Source organism: Lepisma saccharinum, chromosome 24, assembly GCF_977018435.1.
Source record: "Lepisma saccharinum chromosome 24, izLepSacc3.1, whole genome shotgun sequence".
Taxonomy (NCBI): Eukaryota; Metazoa; Arthropoda; class Insecta; order Zygentoma; family Lepismatidae; genus Lepisma; species Lepisma saccharinum.
Window position 1 is genome coordinate 49,806,405 of NC_139252.1, and position 19,413 is coordinate 49,825,817.

Consider the following 19,413-nt stretch of genomic DNA (forward strand, 5'->3'; position numbering starts at 1 on the left):
GTTAGTAAAGATAAACTACGAAAGGAGTCATGCAATTAGTCCTGCCCCGTAGATCAGCTTTCCTTCATATGTATACCTATTATTTTATTTATTCAAATTTCTTATATTAATATTTGTTCCAATTACCAATATTAGTGTCGGAAAAAAGCTTCTATCCGTCAGGCAATATTTATCTTGGTTCCAAACATATGACATGGGACAATTAGCAAGTCATTTTTTCTTCGTAATACCCGATGATTTCTGCTTGTCGTAAATGTGTATATAACAGAGTAGATACATTTTTTAAAAACCAGAAATAATTGTTGTATAAACCTTATGGTCCGATACAATGAAGTAGTTCGTTTGACATTGAGGTGAATGTTGACGTCCTGTAGTTAATTACAATGGATTTGAGAGAACAGGTTGCGAAAAAACTGAATGAAGAATTCGGACGTGATGTTAAAAATTTAAGTAAATGTCGGAAGATATGTGAAGACCTTCGAAGGGAAAAGGAATCCATCGAAAATAGGGTAAATGTTGTATAATATTTTATAAACATAAATGGCTTCGGTAATTATGCGATATCGCCCGAACACCTCTCACTCGTTTATTTTGTTAATTTTAGCATTAATACTTACCTATTCTGCAATTGGGAAGATTCTTTAAGGTGAAGTTATGCCTTTTTCCATTAAATAGTGTCAGCTTTTCATATTACGAGTCATTATTTTTCTTCCTTGTTCCGCTTGGGTAACGGACAATATGGCGTGCACTCGTCATGGATCATGACGCGTCGTGCTTGTGTTTTGTCGATTTCGAGTGGGTGTGCAGTGTTTCAACCTTCTTAACCAAAAAAATACCAACTTTCGTGTTCACTATGTCATCACAAACCATTGACGGATAGCCCCAAAAAAAAAACATTCACAATAGCCCCACAAACCATTGACGAATAGCCCCAAAAATTGTTCAGGATAGCCCCACGAACCATTGACGGATAGCCCCAAAAACCATTCACGATAGCCCCACGAACCATTGATGGATAGCCCCAAAAACCATTGACGGATAGCCCCAAGGACCATTCCGGCAAGGTTAGGTTAGGTAAGCTAGTTAAAAAAAAGGCATGTTTGGAAACACTGGCGAGACCACGTGACTTTTGACGCTCGCACCATCTGCAGGTACATAATGGAAACAATGGCATAATGTTGTCGCTTTACAGAAAATGCAAGTTCTTTACATAAAAAGTGATTATTTCTTGTTCTGCAGCATTCTATGGTGAAGTTTTCAGTTTCCGCGAAAGAAAATACCTCGAAGAACTTCGACAATGCTACAGAAACTGATTTCAGTAAGTAGTTTCTCCTGTAAATTTCAAGAAATCCGTTCGGGCAATATCGCATATTTACCATCTCTTCTTCAGGGAACAGATGATGCTTACCTAACATTCGCTAGGTTCAATGAAGTTTGTTGTAAATTGTAGGAATCAAAGGGGTGACGTTTTTCAGACACTGAAATGTCAATTTCTCTCTTTGCATATCACTCTGGAAAACATCTTACTGGAAATTAACGACCCTCTGCCGCGCGAACCTCCAAGTTGAGATGATCCTGTGTGTCATGCGCTACTCCTGTCGTTTTATGTCTATGTGCTGAGTGTCCTTACACGCCATGAAGTGTATTATTATTATTATTATTATTATTATTTTAGGAGGGTGTAATTACTGTCAACAAGATGGTTAGACTAGAAGATTGATCTATTTCCACCAACCCCTTTTTTCTGTTAAATAGTTATGCTCTTAAATTTCACACATTGTTTGTTTCTCTAACAATCACATAGGAGCATTACACGTTAAGGTTTAGATGTTTGTGAATGCATATGATTCGCACATTTCACCAATAAAAGTTACTACAACATATGCAGTCTATATGCTTTACAGACAAATAAAGTCAACAATTGCTACATTTTTAAAGCTTCACACATGTAATGTACTTAAGTCAACGTTTTTCATGCACTCAGACTGTGTCATTATACTTAATTTTTTCAAGTAGCTAGTTCATAATTCTATGAATATTTTAATCTAATCTCATGACTAGAATGTCAAATTTTGAATGTAAAATGTCACACTGGAATGTCCCAATAAAATACTTTTTCTATTCTATTCTATTTTATAATTGGAAAGAGCAGTAAACCTAACTACCTCATCAACAAACTATGGGCATTTCCAATGGTAACATTATAGTATAGGGGTGACGGATTTCTTCAAATTTACAGGAGAAAGTACTTACGGAAATCATTTTCTGTAGCATTGTGGAAGATCGTGAATGTAGTTTTGATCCATTTTAATGCAAATACATGTTGTTTTCTGCAAAAATCTCTGTCCGACACGCTGTTTCTGCTTCCGCCATTTGCTTTCTGCATGAGAGCACAATGTTCCGTGTGTTGGATGACGTTGCCCCATAGTCAGTGTTTCAAACTCGCCGTGTTTTCACTAGAACATGACGTGTCGAGTATTTTCAATTTTTTTATATATTTTTTAAACTATGCTTGCCTAAACTAACTTATCGTGGTACTTGTTTACTATCGTTCGAACAGATTTCATAATTTTTTACAGAAGAAACTACTTACCATAAAAAGTTCGTGTAGCATTGTCTAACATCTGGAAGGTTTTTTGTGTGATGTGGGAATGTTTTATAGCGGAAATTCAACCATTGACGCATAGCCCCACGAACCATTCATACATAGCCCCACGAACCATTTCCGGTAAGGTTAGGTTAGGTAGGGTCACGTATAGGTTACAATAGTTAAAAATTGGTTTAGAAAAAAATATGCATAGCCCCACACACCATTCTCGCATAGCCCCACAAACCATTTGTGGAAACGTACATTCTTCAGTTACAAAAACACTTTTTTTTTTTAAAAAAAAAAATTGCAATTACTTTGATAAAAAAAAACGTGAATACACGTTAAAGAATGTTCTGCGAAGCATAGGTAAGTACAAATGTCAAAAATTGACGAAACTCAGAAGTTATAGGTGTCCGAAGGATAGTCAACATTTACCAGTAGTTTTATGGGATGGTTATAATAAACAAGCGGTACCAGTTAGATATGCCGGAGACACATTTAACTCGTTTATTTTCAAATAAAATTCATTTCTACTTACCTCATTTGCATAGCGGAACATTTTTCAACTTTGGATCACTTTTTTTTTTCCATGAAAAAAGCATTATTTTTAACATTATAATTATTTATTGGTCGTTGCTAATTCGGCGGGCAAATCGTGACTCGCGTTGTCCATCGTCATCTGATATGCAGTATCGTCAGCTGATGTGCCGTATTTCCAAACTTATGAACCGATAAATGCCGCACAAACTATTTACAAAAGGTTTTTAAGCGAAAATTGATCCACAAACCAGTCACTGAAGGTTAGGTTAAGTTCAGTTAGGTTAGGCAAACATAGAAAATTGAATTGAAAAAACAAAACGCTCACACGTCATCTTGTAAAACTACCGCGTGATTGTTACACTAACACTTATTAACCGAAAAATGAATGTTATTAATCAACAAACCATTCACGGAAGGTTCAGTTAGGTTAGACAAACAGAAAATTAAATTGGAAAAAAAAAATCCTGCTCACACGTCATCTTGTAAAACTACTGTGTGGTTGCTACACTGACAGGGGGTTTGGTAATCGAACGCACGGAACATTTGATTCACGTAGCCGACGGTAATGGTGGCATGAATGTCGAAAAAACACTTTCCCCAGCTTCAGAAAGTCCACAAGAACTAAATTCCGTAAGTACTTTCTCGTCTTTTCTCCTGTAAATTTCAAGGAATGTGTTTCCGGTTTATCTAATCGTTACCTAAACAAGCAACTACAGCACAATGAATTAACGGTAACATTTGACTAAGTATCCAATGTTGGAATATTAACTGGTACAAAATAAGCAGTCTTTTGGAACATTTTTTTTCTTTTTCTGCCAGGTCTTCATTGTAATGCAGTGAATATTGAAGCCTTGCAATCAAAGTGTCCAGTTGGGGCACACAGGGGCTGGAATATCCCTTTAAACAGTAGGCTCAGTCCCGATTAACAAAACAAGCATAAACAGACTTGTAAAAAATTTGCCACGTTTTATTTCTAATTGTCGTTCTGGTTTAACGCAACTTGGAAATTTTTATAGTGATTTTTAAATACTTTAATCTCTTGTTTCTTATTTGTATATATATGTGATGTTTTATTCAGCTGTCTCTAGCAAGTTCGGTGGTTCCTTCAAAAGTGAGTGCAGCTATACACGATGTAGAGGAAGTACACAAGACAATCAATGAAACAGTTGCCTCATATGATTCATTGAGTTGTCAAATCCGTAATCAGCTACACAAGGCCGAGCCAATCACAAGCAAGGTTCAGGAGTACATTCATAAAATTGATGAATTGGAGAAGAATCTCTTGTATCTGCAATGGATAAAGGCTGTTGAAGATTTGAGGTAATTTTTTTCTTCATTTACATTTGTGTAGGTATTCTGGTATGGTTCAAGTAATTATACGTGATGTACCTGTAATTAAGTGAGGTTAATGTAGAGTGTAGAGGCTATCCTCTATCACAGTGATCCTAGGTGCATGAAAGGCGGAGGGAGGTAATTTTCTTTTAAAAAAATAGGTCATTATAATTATTACGCTTCATTTTCCTATCCACTCAGAATGCTTTTTCAGCAGCCCTCTTCCTCCCTCACAAACTGTCTGATTGCCCTTATGACAGTATACTGTTTGACAAACTGCGACAGTACCTGTTTACTTTGAAACACTGTTTATGTCGAAGCTGTTAAATTTCTCCCAGTGTAAAGATGTATTGTTTAGAAATTTGAATGTTTACGTCAACATTGTTTCAGAAACAATATATCCTGTTAAAGTAGCACTGACAAGCAATTTGATGCAGGTAAAACAGCAAAATTAAAAATGAAGCGAAACCAGGGCTAGCTGGGTTGCTTAATTCATGGAGTAATGGCATTGTGTGCCAAAGACATGAGTTTGAGTCCTGGTCAAGCCTTCATTTTTGTCGGATATTTCTACATATGGAAGTATTTTACTAATTTTGGTAACAGTTTGATATAGGAAAGACACATTTCTTCAATTTTACAGGAGAAAGTACTTATGGAACTGAGTTTCTTTAGACTTTTGAAAGGTCGTAGAAGTGTTCAATTTATTCGGCCGGTAAATTGTGTATTTTTCGACATTAATGTCTCTCCGATGCACAAAAGCTCTTGCCTCTATTACCTTGGACTACATGAACCAAATGTTCCGTGCGTTCAATGACGTAACCCCCGGTCAGTGTTTCTAATCATGCCATTGTTTTGCCAGAACATGACAATTTTAACTAGGTTTGCCTAACCTAACCTTGCCGTGCATAGTTCGTAGGACTATTTATGAATGGTTTGTGGGGCTATCCGTGCATGGTTCGTGGGGCTATTAGAATGGTTTGTAATGCTATCCATAAATGGTGGGTTGGGCTATGCGTGCATGGTTCGTGGGGCTACCCGTGCATGGTTTGTGGGATTTTCGAACCTGGAAAATATACAAAATCAGTAACACGAAAGTAGGAATTTTTCGGTGAAGAGTTGGAAACACTGCACATGCACTGATGATAGACAACACTAGTCAAGATTTGCCTGTCATATTGTGTGTAACACAAGCAAAAGAGGAACAAACAGTAATTACTCGATATGTGGAAAATTGAAGCTATTTTCGTGAAAAAAGCGAAATCCCACCTTAAAGAATGTTTCGGAATGCATAATATGTAAATACAAATGTAAAAAATGACTAAATGAACGAGTGAAATGTGTTTTCCCTTTATCAAACTGGTACCCAAGTTTTGGTGCTGAAACATATATTTTAATATTATTATTAGTTAAAAAAAGGTTATTTAATTTTAGTATTTGTCAACTCTTTTGATTAGCCAAAAGTGGCAGAAAAGCTAAGTAAAATAAACCAATTCATTAAATAAACTCTTTTGCGAGGGTGGGTCTGGTCCTCCTATACCCTCCTCTAAGTACATCCATGTATATATCTGAATTGGCTAAATATTGGCATCAGAACCGATTTAAATAGTTATCAGAAAGTATCAAGATATTCTTGTACGTATGTATTTTCACTTACGTTGTAGAATTATTTATTAGGCAAGAATAAATATCTAATTGAAGGAGCTTGGGTTCTCCCAAGATGTTACATTGAAAATTGTATTTATGTGCTTGAAGGAACAGTAAACTGCAAGATAAATAAGCATCAAAAGTTATAAATTTGTTGCTTTGTCACTTCATTACTGCAGTAGTTATTAATATTACAAGAAGCTGCATATACAGTGGAACCTCAGTTTTATGTTTTTCAGGGGACCAAGTTCAAAGAAATTAAAATGCAGGAAAATGTAAAATACGGGTTCCGTCTCTTTCTCCTTACATCGATGATGCTATGAAGTTAGCGAAAATTTTGAATTTTTCTACTGTCCGGTGAGTGTTTCCTTTTACCTTCTTTGATTTATATATATAAATTTTTATATATATATAACAGTTGGGCTGAAAAGTTCGTAGGCTAACATAGTAAAAAATATTTTTTTGACAAAATTCGATTTTATTATTCAATATAGTTGCCTTTGAGGGCGATACAACGATTATAGCGGTCATACAATTTTTCGATGCCATTTTTATAGTACGATTTCTCTTTAGCCTCAAAATAGGCCTCAGTTTCGGCGATTACCTCTTCATCAGTGCTAAATTTCTTTTCAGCGAGCATTCTTTTAAGGTCTGCAAACAGGAAAAAGTCACAGGGGGCCAGATCTGGAGAATATGATGGATGGGGAAGCAATTCGTAGTCTAATTCATATAATTTTGCCATGGTTTTCATTGATTTGTGACACGGTGCATTGTCTTGATGAAACAGCACTTTTTTCTTCTTCAAATGGGGCCGTTTTTTCGTGATTTCATCCTTTAAACGCTCCAACAACGCTATGTAATAATCGCTGTAATAATCGCTGTTGATGGTCTGGCCCTTTTTGAGGTAATCGATGAATATAATACCATGCGCATCCCAGAATACTGATGCCATAACCTTGCGAGCTGACTGTTGCATCTTTCCACGCTTTGGATTCGGTTCATCACGTGCAGTCCACTCGGCTGACTGTCGATTGGACTCTGGAGTGTAGTTATGGAGCCATGTTTCATCCATTGTAATATATCGACGGAAAAATTCATGTTTATTACGGTTGAATATCGCTAAACATTGCTCCGAATCATCAAAACGTTGTTGCTTTTGATCAATTGTGAGCACGTGCGGCACCCATTTTGCACACAGCTTTCGCATGTTCAAATATTCATGCACAATATGTCCAACACGTTCCTTTGATATTTTTAAAGTCTCAGCTATCTCGATCAACTTCACTTTACGATCATTTAAAATTATTTTGTGGACTTTTTTGATGTTTTCGTCGGTAACAGCCTCTTTGGGGTGTCCACTGCGTGCATCGTCTTCGATGCTCATTTCGCCTCGTTTAAATTTAGCAAACCACTTCTCAACGGTTGATTTTCCTGGTGCAGAGTCCGAATAATGTTTATCAAGCCAAGCCTTGGCTTCAACAGTATTTTTTTTCACCAAAAAGCAATGCTTTATTAACACACGAAATTCTTTTTCATCCATTTTTTCACAATAACAAAAGCTGCTTCACTCACAATGCTATATCTCATGAACTAATTATCCGGCAGCTGTGAAATTTATACACGTATCTTTTGAAGGTTAGTACTAAGTAAAAATCACATGGATTTAATTCTAGTAACGCCATCTATGAGTCAGCCTATGAACTTTTCAGCCCAACTGTTATATATATATATATATATTTATTTTAAAACTTTTGGAAGGTACAAAGGTTTCATCATTTTTTTGTAGCAACTTCAATGAAACTACATGTACATTTTAAGAACAACACACTCCAGACAATTTTGTGACAAATCCACATGAACTTTCTTGCAGCAGTGGGATGGAAACTTCGTTCTTGGAGAAGGAAGAGCAGAAGACGGTGGCAGGCTTCGTGAATTTGTGTGAATTGTGCACAAAGCTACAAGGCTCCTCATGTAGGCATCTGGTGAAATTTATAAACGATACAGTCATTTTCTGGCACACATTCCTCAAGGAGAAGTTTTCGAGGTAAGCAGTTCAGAAAATCTGCAGTATTTTATTATTATTATGCTAAGAACAGTGAAAATACAAAATTGATGTAAAGTTGCAGTTACTCTTCTCAAACGGTAATCAAGTTACTTAAATATTAACTGTAAGTCACTTCTATATATTGATTGGGAAGCAGCTGCAGATCCACAGAGAGGGTGATAGGAGCAATCTCATCTGCCAGGTGTTAGGGCATATTATTATGCCTAATATTTTTGAAGACTCAAAATGTTCTCTCTTTTGTTTAACAGGCTTGAGAATATTTTTAAAGTTTCATTTAAGTCCACTTCATGCTCGTGAGAGGCTAATCGGAAATTGATGGACCTACACAGGTTAAATTTGGATCCGAACCACTGTGCGACATTTCTCCAAGGATGATCGGTCTGAGAACCCTTGGTAATAGGTTTTTGTTTTCTTTGTTTATTAATTTCACTCTTTATCGTACAGTTTACCGTAGTGATGGAAGGAATTATGATTACGACATACAATAATAGCCATATACTTCCGTTCTGAAATTCTATTTTTGCAAAACAATTTCTAGAATATGGAAATTAGTTTGGTTCTTGTGTTCACACTACCATATATTATTTACATAAAACAGTGCAAGTGTACTTACGTGACATTTTGAAATTTCGTATTACCGCTTTGCACAATTTAATGTAAATCAATGGACAGGCATACCCGACTTGGCACCCCATCCTCAAAAAGATCCCAGACCAGAGAAATAAAAGATGCGGTGCACATACTCGACCCCCTCCAGCCACGTGGGAAACAGGAACTGCACCAACCGAGCATCATGACCAGCCCCTCCCAACCACCACCTGGCAGCGCCACCTGACAACAGGAAGCAAAAAACACAGCAGACAATGCAAACCAGGACACACACGCCAGCGCTGCCGAATGGGAGAAATTGCAACTACCGCCGCCCAGGAACAAACAAAGCAGCAATGTGGTACTATCTCCGGTTCTTCTAAATTAATAGGACATTAAATTGTGCAACGTGGAAATACGTAATTTCAAAATTTCACGTAAGTAATTTTAAACCGCATTTACTGCATCCATCATGAAGTGCAAGTGTAGGTTAGAATTGATTATAGTCGAGGTGAAGTACTCGACTGAAGATGGCCCCTCCCAACTGCTGTAACTGCTGGATCTGCCACTGTTGGCAAGCTATCTGTTATGGCAAATATTATATCTGTTTTTTCTTTGTATTTGGTAGGAACATTCTTATCCATCTTTCACTTACAAAAACGTGCCAGAAATGTTACTTAACAAGTGTGTGTATTTAACAATTTAGATTCATTTGCTTAGAAAATATCTCTTGCTTTGCAGTGAGTTTGAGGAAGTTCTGAAAGTTATCCACTGGCCTTTTGTGGCAGGCAACATCACCGTGTCAGCGCCTGCACCACCCACGGAGGCCCTGCAGAGGTTCCAGGCACTCATTCACTTTCTCCTTCAGTTGCAGCTTCCGTATCCTTTCAGGCTCATGATGTAGTTTTAAGTTCTACGACTGATCCAGTGCCAGTAGTTTTCATCATTTACCACTGAAAAAATACTGGTTCTTTAAGATTGCACCCTGACAAACTACTGAAATTTTATGCAATTTTTTTCTTATTTTTTCATCCGAAATTCAATTCAAATTTGGCACATAAAATTCACATTTGGAACATTCCACGAAAAATGGTCCTACTCCATGCAAGCAAAAAATAAATCAATCTGAAAGTTTGTATTGTTTTTAATGCATTTAATTTGCATATTTCACCAACAAAAATTATTAGCAGTTGCAACCTGTATGCTTCATAGACAAATGATGTCTAACTTTGCTACATTTTCAAAGCATCACACACGTAACACATTATTGTTACTGCTTTTAAGAAATTCAGGATATGTCATTGTACTTAAGTTTTTTTCATTTGTTACGAGGCACCAGAAAATGCTTCATAATTCCATAAAATTAGTTCATTATGAATGTTGTAATCCAGTCCCATGTATAGAACTTTATATTTTATGTGTAAAGTGCCACACAATGTAATGCTGGAATGCCCCATTTCCAGATCATAAATAAGCCCCGGTTTACTTGTGACCTTTGGCACAAACACAAACTGTGAGGGAGAATAAACAACGGAATGCAATGCATATTCTGAGATTTGTAAGAGAAATGCAGAACCAGGCTTTCTCATGAAAGTAATGTTAATTCACTGTTCGGTATTATTATTATTATTATTATTATTATTATTTAGAGCTTTAGAGCTGCGGTGATGTAAGCGGTAGGATGTCTGATGTGGGAGACCCAGGTTCGATTCTAAGGTTGGAATTTTTCAGGCCTTGTCCCCGATTTAAATGGCTCTGGGGCTCACCCAGCCTCAAAACAATGAGTACCTGGGGCAGCCATGGGAGGTAAAAGTGACTAGTGTGGTGCTGATCACATCACCTCCATATTTAATAAATATGTGATGCACTTAGGATGTAAAATATTGAGTTAAATCCAGTGGTCCAAAATTATAAGGTATTTAAAGACTTGCCATGGTAACCACTGGTTCAACCTCTTAATAAAACATATGATGTGTTCCTTAACCTTGTGATCAGTGATGAACTGATGGAGAGACCGGTGGTGACATCTGCACTCATGATAGACTTCAAGCCACTGCTGCTGCCGCTTCAGCTGCTTCGGAAGCCTCTCCGGAAGAGGTTCATATTCCACTTCTATGGCGTGAAGCCCACCAACAGGCCTGAGAAGCCGGAGTGGTACTTCACGCAGGTCCTCACGTGGATCAAGGATCACCTGGCGTTCCTTGACCAGTGGGTGCAGCCGGTGCTGAAGAAACAAGGATTTGGGAATCTGTCTGCCAAGGTAAGGGAGCTGGCTGTGTATTAGTAACTTCCATTTTCTTTCTGGTATTCAGTTAATGTGACAGAAGTTTCCCTTTCATACTTACAGAAATGGTTAATAAATGTTAGTTCGTCTGTAAGCTTACTTATACAGGGTGTCTACCAGTGAAGAAAGTAAAGAATTAACAAGTAGGTCAAGAAGTCAATAAAGAATCAAGAAATTATACTTGTGGTCAAGCATATTTGCTATCACAATGACCGATTGATTTAGTTTATTTTACTTCACTTTTCTGCCCCTTTGGCTAATCGCGAAGATGAGGATGAATGGTAGTAAAATAAGCTGGATGAAGAGACAGTCACAAATATATAGGGACGACCAACATGAGTCCCACATAAAATTATACTGGTGCCAGAGCCTTGCTAGTCTGCCAAATGAAGTCCAGGATGCATTAATAGACAAAGTAAGTCTAATTCTCTTGTTAATACAGCTTCAGTTTTCATCTTTTGGTAGGGTGTTTTTCATTAACCCTTCATGGGTCGCATGAGAAAAGTTACGTCGATGGTCGCGCACGGTCTCGAAGACCAGGTTTTCTAAATTGAAAAATTAATGATCTAAAACTCAAATCCTCAATTATTATATCTTTTCTTTTCAACAATTGAGATTCTATAAAACTATAGAAATTGAAATTCTATAAATTTATAAAAAGGAACTGTTCGTTAATCGGGCATAGAACGGCATATTGGCTACAACGAACCCTCCCGAGGCTCGGATATCTTACTAACACTGAAAACAAAATCGTGTGGTAAAAGAGGAAGGTTAGAAACTCAGCTAGACAGAGGGAGAGTGTTGACACGATGTTAAAATCACACACACTGAACGAGAGACCGTGCACGACCAATGCAGGGTTAAATAAATATTTATTTTCATAATTGCTAATTTCCAACTTTTCCTAAGTAGATGTTGAATAAATAAAGGTTATGAAAAATGGAAAAGAAGTAAAGAAAAGTAAATTTTGGATTTGTTATTTTGGTAGACACCTTGTTATAGTTTTACTAATCTACTATTCCTATAAAACAGTCCATGATTTAAAACAAAGTTTACTACAACCAACTCTGCTGACCTGATATAAAATTGCTTCCTTGAAGAACTTAATTACATTATCTAATGCGCATAACCAGGTGAATGCAATAGGCTTTGCAGTCAGTTCAGTGGCCGAGCATGTTGATTTTTGATTTTACTACTTAAGTTTCCGTCCCGCATTGTGCCCATGCAGTCTAAGATGCAAGCTTTGGGCTCCAGCTACGGAAGACATGCAGGTTGAAGTCTCCTGTGGGAAGCTTCACAACTTTTCCTGAGATTTCGGCCTGTGTATGGGACCGGTGGCAACTCACCATCGCGAGGAAATTGGGAGCTACGAATGAGTAGCAAGACCCAGTCAGAAAACCTACAACGACTGGGGGTTCGTCGTGCTGACCACACGTCACCCCGTAAATGGTTGGATGATCTTCCATATCTGGTGGGAGTGAGGTTGGTAGGTAGGCCCTGACCTTCAGAGTCTGTTACTCCATAGATTTTGCTTAAGTTTCTAGGTGTATTCCCCAGCCTGGACATTGGTGTTCTTTGTGAGTGACATTTCATCTAATCATCCATGAATTCAATAGGTTTTGCCTTGGAAAAATATCCTGTGTTTAGCCATTTACTTTATAAAATCAGGGTACAGGAATTGTACTTTTACATTCATAAAAATGACGACAAAGTGGCAGAATTTTGCACTAAATTACAAGTATTTATAGAAGTATTGTATTTGTACATTTATTGGCAATTTTACAATTGTCTACAGTGGCCGACACCAATAGACTTCCAGTTAATGTGTAAAACCTACAATATTTATTAAAGATGGACCAGTGTGGAATTTTTGCCTATACCTATGAAATACCAATATAAATTATCTGGTCTGAAAACTGATTGTGCTGATTGAAATAAATTTTACGAATGTTCTTGGAAGAACATAATTGGTGCATTGAGCTCCTTAATTAATATACGTAACAGATATTTGCAATAGGTTTGACCTTTGGAAAAATAAACTGTATTTAGATATTTAGACGTATTTAAAAAAAAACAGGCATATACATTTTATGTATATAGTAGAACTTTGCACTAAATTATAGGTTATTTATTAATATGTCTGATTGGCAAAATTATTGGTAATTTTACAGATAACACTGATATACCTATTTTCACAGATACTGATAAAGTATCAAATTAATATGTATCTTCCCTAATACAGTAAATCTGTTACCAATATCAAAAGGAAATGCAAGAGTAGCAAATGTTTCCAGTTGTCTTGCATTAACCTGATTTCACCATGCCATGTTGTGTAAATTGACATTTCATCCTTTTCCAGGTAGAATTAATGCGAGGTCTTGTGCAGATAGTGGTAGAGAAACTACAGACGGAGTTAACGGAGCTCCAATACGATGACAACTTATTCTCGCATACTGTGGATGAGACCCTGTCATTTGATCGGGAACTAAGGTGCAATTACAACTACCCAAAGTCCGAGCCAAGTGTTATCAGCGTACTCACTCAAGCGCAGCTCTTTGTCAAGTGGATTAACATGGAGAAGAAATGTGAGGATTACTTCTTATTGCTCTCTTTATTGTGAGAAATGGTGGTGTAGTCATTTATACCATTGTTTCAGTTAAATTGTAATTATTTGTGAACATGTTGCCGGCTGAATGCTATATTGTCATGTCCATATGCACTTTCGTTTGCGCTAACTGATTGAAATTTGACATGTGTGGATTTTGAATACACTACAAGATTTGCACAAACATTTTATTATTGTTGATAATTCACACCACTGACATCCAGGTATGTCGTGCAAATTCTGCGTATACAACCCTTTATCAGACTTCTCAAAGGGCATCAGTGGGCTAGTAGGATCAAGCCCCTGCGTGGTCTGTGGTGTAGGATTTGTTTGTTTTTACCTATTATGATTTGGAATAAAAGATTGTTAGCTTCTCTTATTTAGAGATTTATTCAGGCTTCCGATGATATAGGTAAACTTTTTAAACAGACAATTCACCCGATATAACTTGTAGGCCGAAACCTATCAGTTTAAAACCGTTGTCTTTTGGTAATGCAGAAGAGCACCTTTTCAGCATTGGGTTTAGTAATATCCACCTTGGAATACTAGTACTCCAGAACCGCCCATAAGAGCACGGCAAGATATTTCCCCAACTGTCCCCTGAATCACCAGCTGTTCAGCAACCAGGAGAGTGCCCCACAAGTTTACAGAACTTTGCCCCAAGACAACACTATATTTGTTTACACATTCTCATAGTTACAGAACTTTTACAACGATTTACAATTTTAAAGAAAACTGAGTTGGACACAGATTTATCTTGCACAGATGAAACAGTTAGTGCTTGAAAAAGGTGCAGTCGACTAGGGCGACACACATGTATGGAACATGATTACGTGATCAACTCATTTCCAATGAAAAGTGGAGATACGACAAACAACATTCAGCAGGCGGTATTGTAACATTTTACATAGTACTTGCTCATGTTCCAATCTTTCTTGTGGAGATTCCATGATAGAATTTAGCTTGCCTCTGAAAATCATGAAGATTCAAAAATTCCTGAAATTCTTGCGTGATTTTAGTTGTTGGTTAGGGATGTTGTATTGAAGAGCAACATATTTTTTGTATCTGGTTTTTAAGTTATTGACTTACACAACACTTTTCTGAGCCTGAATTATCCTGTCTGGTCAACCTCTGTGGCTGGGTGCTGATCACAGCACCTGGCATGGGCGTTGATGTTTTTTCAATCAGTTTCTTCATATCATCACTCATTGGGTGTAAGGGCGACGCTTTGCAAACATACCCAAAAGTCACCATCAGTTCCATGTAGTGCACCCTGGTCTTGCAGGGTAACGAGGCTCTGGCGTCTGGGCCTATGGTCAGTATAATCCTATGTAGGGATGTGTGTTGTTCTTGTGTGTGCTGCGTGCCCCTGTACAGCCTCAGCTTTTTATTAGCTAAGGAAATTTATTCCTCAGAGGGCTATTCATTTTAGTTAAGATAAATAGCCCAAGTGCTGGTGCACCCAAAATTTACAGTTCAATCAATCAATATCACTTATCCTCCAATCAATTATCCTGTGCATTACGCACAGTCCCAAAGGCATTGCTTAATTGTACAGTAAATTGTGGGATGGAAAAATACACTAAAATAAAATAAACCTTATAATATTTGTGTCTTTTATCTGCAGTTCAATCTATACTAAAATGTTTCATATTTTTCCACTGCAAATATGTGTAGTATTACAGCAATAAGTGATGTTTGTTATCAGATGCTGGAGAGAAGATGGACCAGATGATGTCTTCGGAGACCGCATGGCACCCTCTGGGCTCTGCAGAACTGGATGAACTGAAGGTCACGGAGTGTGGGGAGAGCTTCCTCACTCTGCTGCTTACCATGACGGAACGTTACAAGGCTCTGCCTCAACCCGGACACAGGTTAGAGCTTCCCATAGGTCACTAACAGTGTTTGTGGAATTATTTTTTGAAAATATAATTGTGCTAGAAGTTATTATAGAAAGGTTGGCTGATTTATTTTAATGAATGTTTGATATAAGTTGGTAAATGTGCTGTTACGTGATTTGGTGTCCCTATATGCGGGTAACATCTTACTGCATGATTGAAGGATATTGCATATTGATAGAGCTGTAAAGGTATCATTGACTTCATTCCACCTACAAGAATTCCTGGTGACATCCATGCCCAATGAACTCACCCTGGCCATAACTCTTTAAAAAGTACTGGGTTTCACACTGTAATGTAACAACCTAAAGCAATGTGTCACTTTGTGTTTGTTTTTATTCCCGTGATTGAAAAAATAGTGATCAGTAGAAGCATGATACTTCGTTTCTGATAGAAACGCAAAATGTGAAATAACATACTGTCGTGTTCATTCTTCATGTTTTTGAAAGGTATGAGGTGCATTTTCCTACAGTGTTTTGTCACAAAAAATAAGCTCTTAAATACCAAATTTAGACTTTATTTACCAATGCGACACTTTCTGAAGACTGAATTTTCCTGAGAGTTATGCTAGTCATGCAAAACTGATTAATTCCGCTGTAAATTTTTGAGAAGCAATAATGGCCCCTTTTACACAGGAATAAACTTAATGCTCTGATAACTACATAAATGTTCTATTAGAAGGGCAACATTTATTTTTAATAATAAGTATTGTTTTAAAATTAAATGTAGAGCTGTATTCACCATTTTAACAGCAAAGTGCCATTTTATATGTAGCTTTTGAACCTGAAATGTGCCAGTTTTTGTGCTGAAATCTTGATGTTTTATTCGCCATAAATATGTAGCTCTAGTGCTTAGCTAATAGGAAATCCGTACTATACCTCTTTGCTAGGCAATAATCATTTTCACCACTTTTCATATTGTATGATGTAAGGAAGAGTGTATTGTACAAAATACTTGAATGGCAACACTGTCGAATCATGAACTTCCTTTTAATCTGAAAATGGCACTAGGACTGCACCGAGTCTCCTAGGATCACCTGATAGTGATAGAGCTGAGTTAATACCATTATATGCTCATGTTTGCTTAATTTTGTCATGAACATTTTTTTTTAATTTTTTTTTTTGCACTGCCTCAACAGGATCCAGTTCTTGGACCTTCAGCTGGAGTTGCTGGATGAGTTCCGTGTTCGTCTGCTTCAGCTGCTGCACGAGGAACGACAGGATCCCCTTTCGTCTGCTCTGCCACCAATCCTCAACACCATCAACTACCTGGCCTCCGTTCTGCAGGAGTGGAGTGATCTTCCTGTAAGGAATGCTTCAATTTCTCCATTTGTTTTATTTTTATCAAGTTTTTGTTAAAACTTGAATCTGAATCACTGATGTGTTACCCTTGTAGGAATCAAACCTGAAATTCATTGTGATACAGTTTGTAAACTCTTTTTTTAAATGAAAATCTAGTGTGGAAGGCCAATTTTTTGTGCACGTTCAAGGAATATACATACAGTGAAACCCAAATTATGCTTTTTTTTAGTGCACCACAGCTAAAGAACCGAAAACAGGAAAATGTAAAATCCAGAAGAGAATGTTATCTTCTTATTGCATTGGAACTGGAAAAATACAAAATAGTCAGGTTTCACTGCAGTCTGTTTTTCCACCTGAGGATCATATACCTGTTTTTTGTATTATATATTTTTTAGTTATTTTACGTAGCTTTTCAACCTCAAAATGCTTGGAGGTTGTATTTGTGCTCATCTTTGTAATCACATGTATGTGATATGAGAAATGCTCACTCTTGTTTCTGAGTGATGAAGCTACACTCTAAGAACATCCATTCTCGGGCTGGGTTTAAACCCAGGATGCTTGGTGTCATAGTATGCCGTGTCAACCACTCCAGCATGGAGGTCAGCAAATATTTCTCTGACTCTTAATGAATATCTTAATAATGAAATAAATAATAATAATACTTTTTATATGAGATATTTGTACAATACAACCTTGGAAACGTTTCTAAAATCCAATATATTACATTAATAACACCCCCTATACGCCTTCATGGCGTGGTGCAATGCACAGGGGAACACTTTACCTTTTTTTTACAGCAATAAATGACTTTAAAATATAGGAAAGAACTGATGTATTTGGAAAAATAATCAGTTAATGGTTTTTAAACACATGTAAAATGAAACTTGTAGAGTGGGATGCATAAGTATTTCCAAGCAAATTGTCCACCATATTCATGCTCTTTGTTTTATGCGATGAGGGTTTCAAGAATTGAAATGAAACTCAAAACAAGCTACTGACAGCCTGCACACCAATATACTTAAAAATCTATTCCTTAAAGACACACAGGATGCAAGAGGAAAATTAATGATAATTATGATGGACAATTTGCCGGGCAATACTTGTGCATCCTTCCGTACAAGACATTTGACAGAAAAAGAACAGGTGTATTTTTAACATAGCATTTGTTATGGTCTTTTTGTAAAAAAAATCTAGTGTGATTATGCCCTTTTCTTTGTTTAGCATTTCTTGGAGTTGCAATACTACAAGGCTCAGAGAGAGAATTTACAAAGCCAGGAAGTGGCTGCCTCCAAGGACAAAATGGAAGTTTGTGAAATGGAGGACGGTTTCTACTCCCTTTCACGAGGGCAACACAAAGCTGCACAGAATTTCCAGGTTATCAGCGGGAATCAATCTACGGAAGATATGAAAATAGAGGACCTCGAGGGAACGGTTTTTGATGAAATTTTGGAGCTCTTAACGCTAATGAAGAACGATTTGCTCCACACGATCTGTGAAGCGGTGATGCTGGATGTGAAGGCGAAAAGTAGGCCGTACAGGAAAGACAAGTAAGTCGATATTGGTCAGTCTGTCATTTTATTTCAACATGCCATGTAACAGTGTTGATAGAAATCTTGTGGAACGTATTATGTTTTCTTATTGTGTAGGGGGAATTATGTTGCTCATTTGCTTTACACAGTTTACCATATTTGGTGCATAAGATGAACCCCCTTTTTTGTACAAATTTTTGATGAATGAGCTTTATCACTGAATTTATAATTAATTTACAGTATTTCAAATATAAAGTAATGCAAAGGGCCTCCCCGATGGCGCAGTGGTAGCATCGTTGCCTTGTAATCAAGGGGTTCCGAGTTCGAAACCCGGTGGAAGCACATAGTGGTTCGGATCCCACTTTAAACTATAGGTCCAGTCCCGATTAGCCTTACTGTGCACACAGTGGACTTAAAACAACAAATCAAAAGAAAATCATAAAGTAATACAAGTATGTAGGTCTGCTTTCAACAAATGACTTACCTATCTAAGTAGGAAAGAATGCATTTATCTTTTTCGTCACACACCGCAAGGAAGCAAGAAAGAAATCTTCTTACGCAGAAGAAAATTTCCAGAAATGAAAGTTATCAAAACTGAAGTATCAGCGTAATAGATGCATCCTGTTTTTCAGACCTATTCCGAAAGTAAAAGTGTGTATCTTATATGCCGGCAAATATGGTGTATACTGCAGTTCTTTTTCTTTTATCGTCGTCGCCTTGTAATCAAGGGGTCCCGGGTTCGATACCTGGTGAAGGCACATAGTGGTTCAGATTCCCGATTAACCTTACTGTGCATAAAGTGGACTTAAAACACCAAATCAATCATTTTTCTTTCATAATACTGTACTTCTTTTTTTTATGGTTTTTGAATTGCTTTGATCTGCACTAAAGGTAACTAAACTGCTCATAGGCCCAGCACCTTATTTAAAATAAATTGTACAGTGGAACCTCGATTTTAAAGGGACCACGCTGAAAGAACTTAAAATGCAGGAAAATGTAAAATTGAGGAAAATTTCGTGACATTTTGCTGTGTTGGG

General features: G+C 37.1%; 1 protein-coding gene across 1 annotated transcript in view; it reads left to right on the top strand.

The window, feature by feature from the left end:
* Positions 1 to 238: 238 nt before the first annotated feature.
* Positions 239 to 19,413, top strand: part of Rint1 (RAD50 interactor 1) — a 33,795-nt gene continuing 14,620 nt past the window's right edge. The window contains exons 1-9 of the mRNA XM_083110469.1: positions 239 to 509; positions 4,209 to 4,450; positions 7,977 to 8,150; positions 9,501 to 9,638; positions 10,755 to 11,019; positions 13,403 to 13,628; positions 15,357 to 15,522; positions 16,685 to 16,850; positions 18,069 to 18,394. Of these exons, the coding sequence (XP_082966595.1) occupies positions 384 to 509; positions 4,209 to 4,450; positions 7,977 to 8,150; positions 9,501 to 9,638; positions 10,755 to 11,019; positions 13,403 to 13,628; positions 15,357 to 15,522; positions 16,685 to 16,850; positions 18,069 to 18,394 (1,829 nt within the window). The 5' untranslated portion in view covers positions 239 to 383. The remainder of the gene's footprint in view (positions 510 to 4,208; positions 4,451 to 7,976; positions 8,151 to 9,500; positions 9,639 to 10,754; positions 11,020 to 13,402; positions 13,629 to 15,356; positions 15,523 to 16,684; positions 16,851 to 18,068; positions 18,395 to 19,413) is intronic.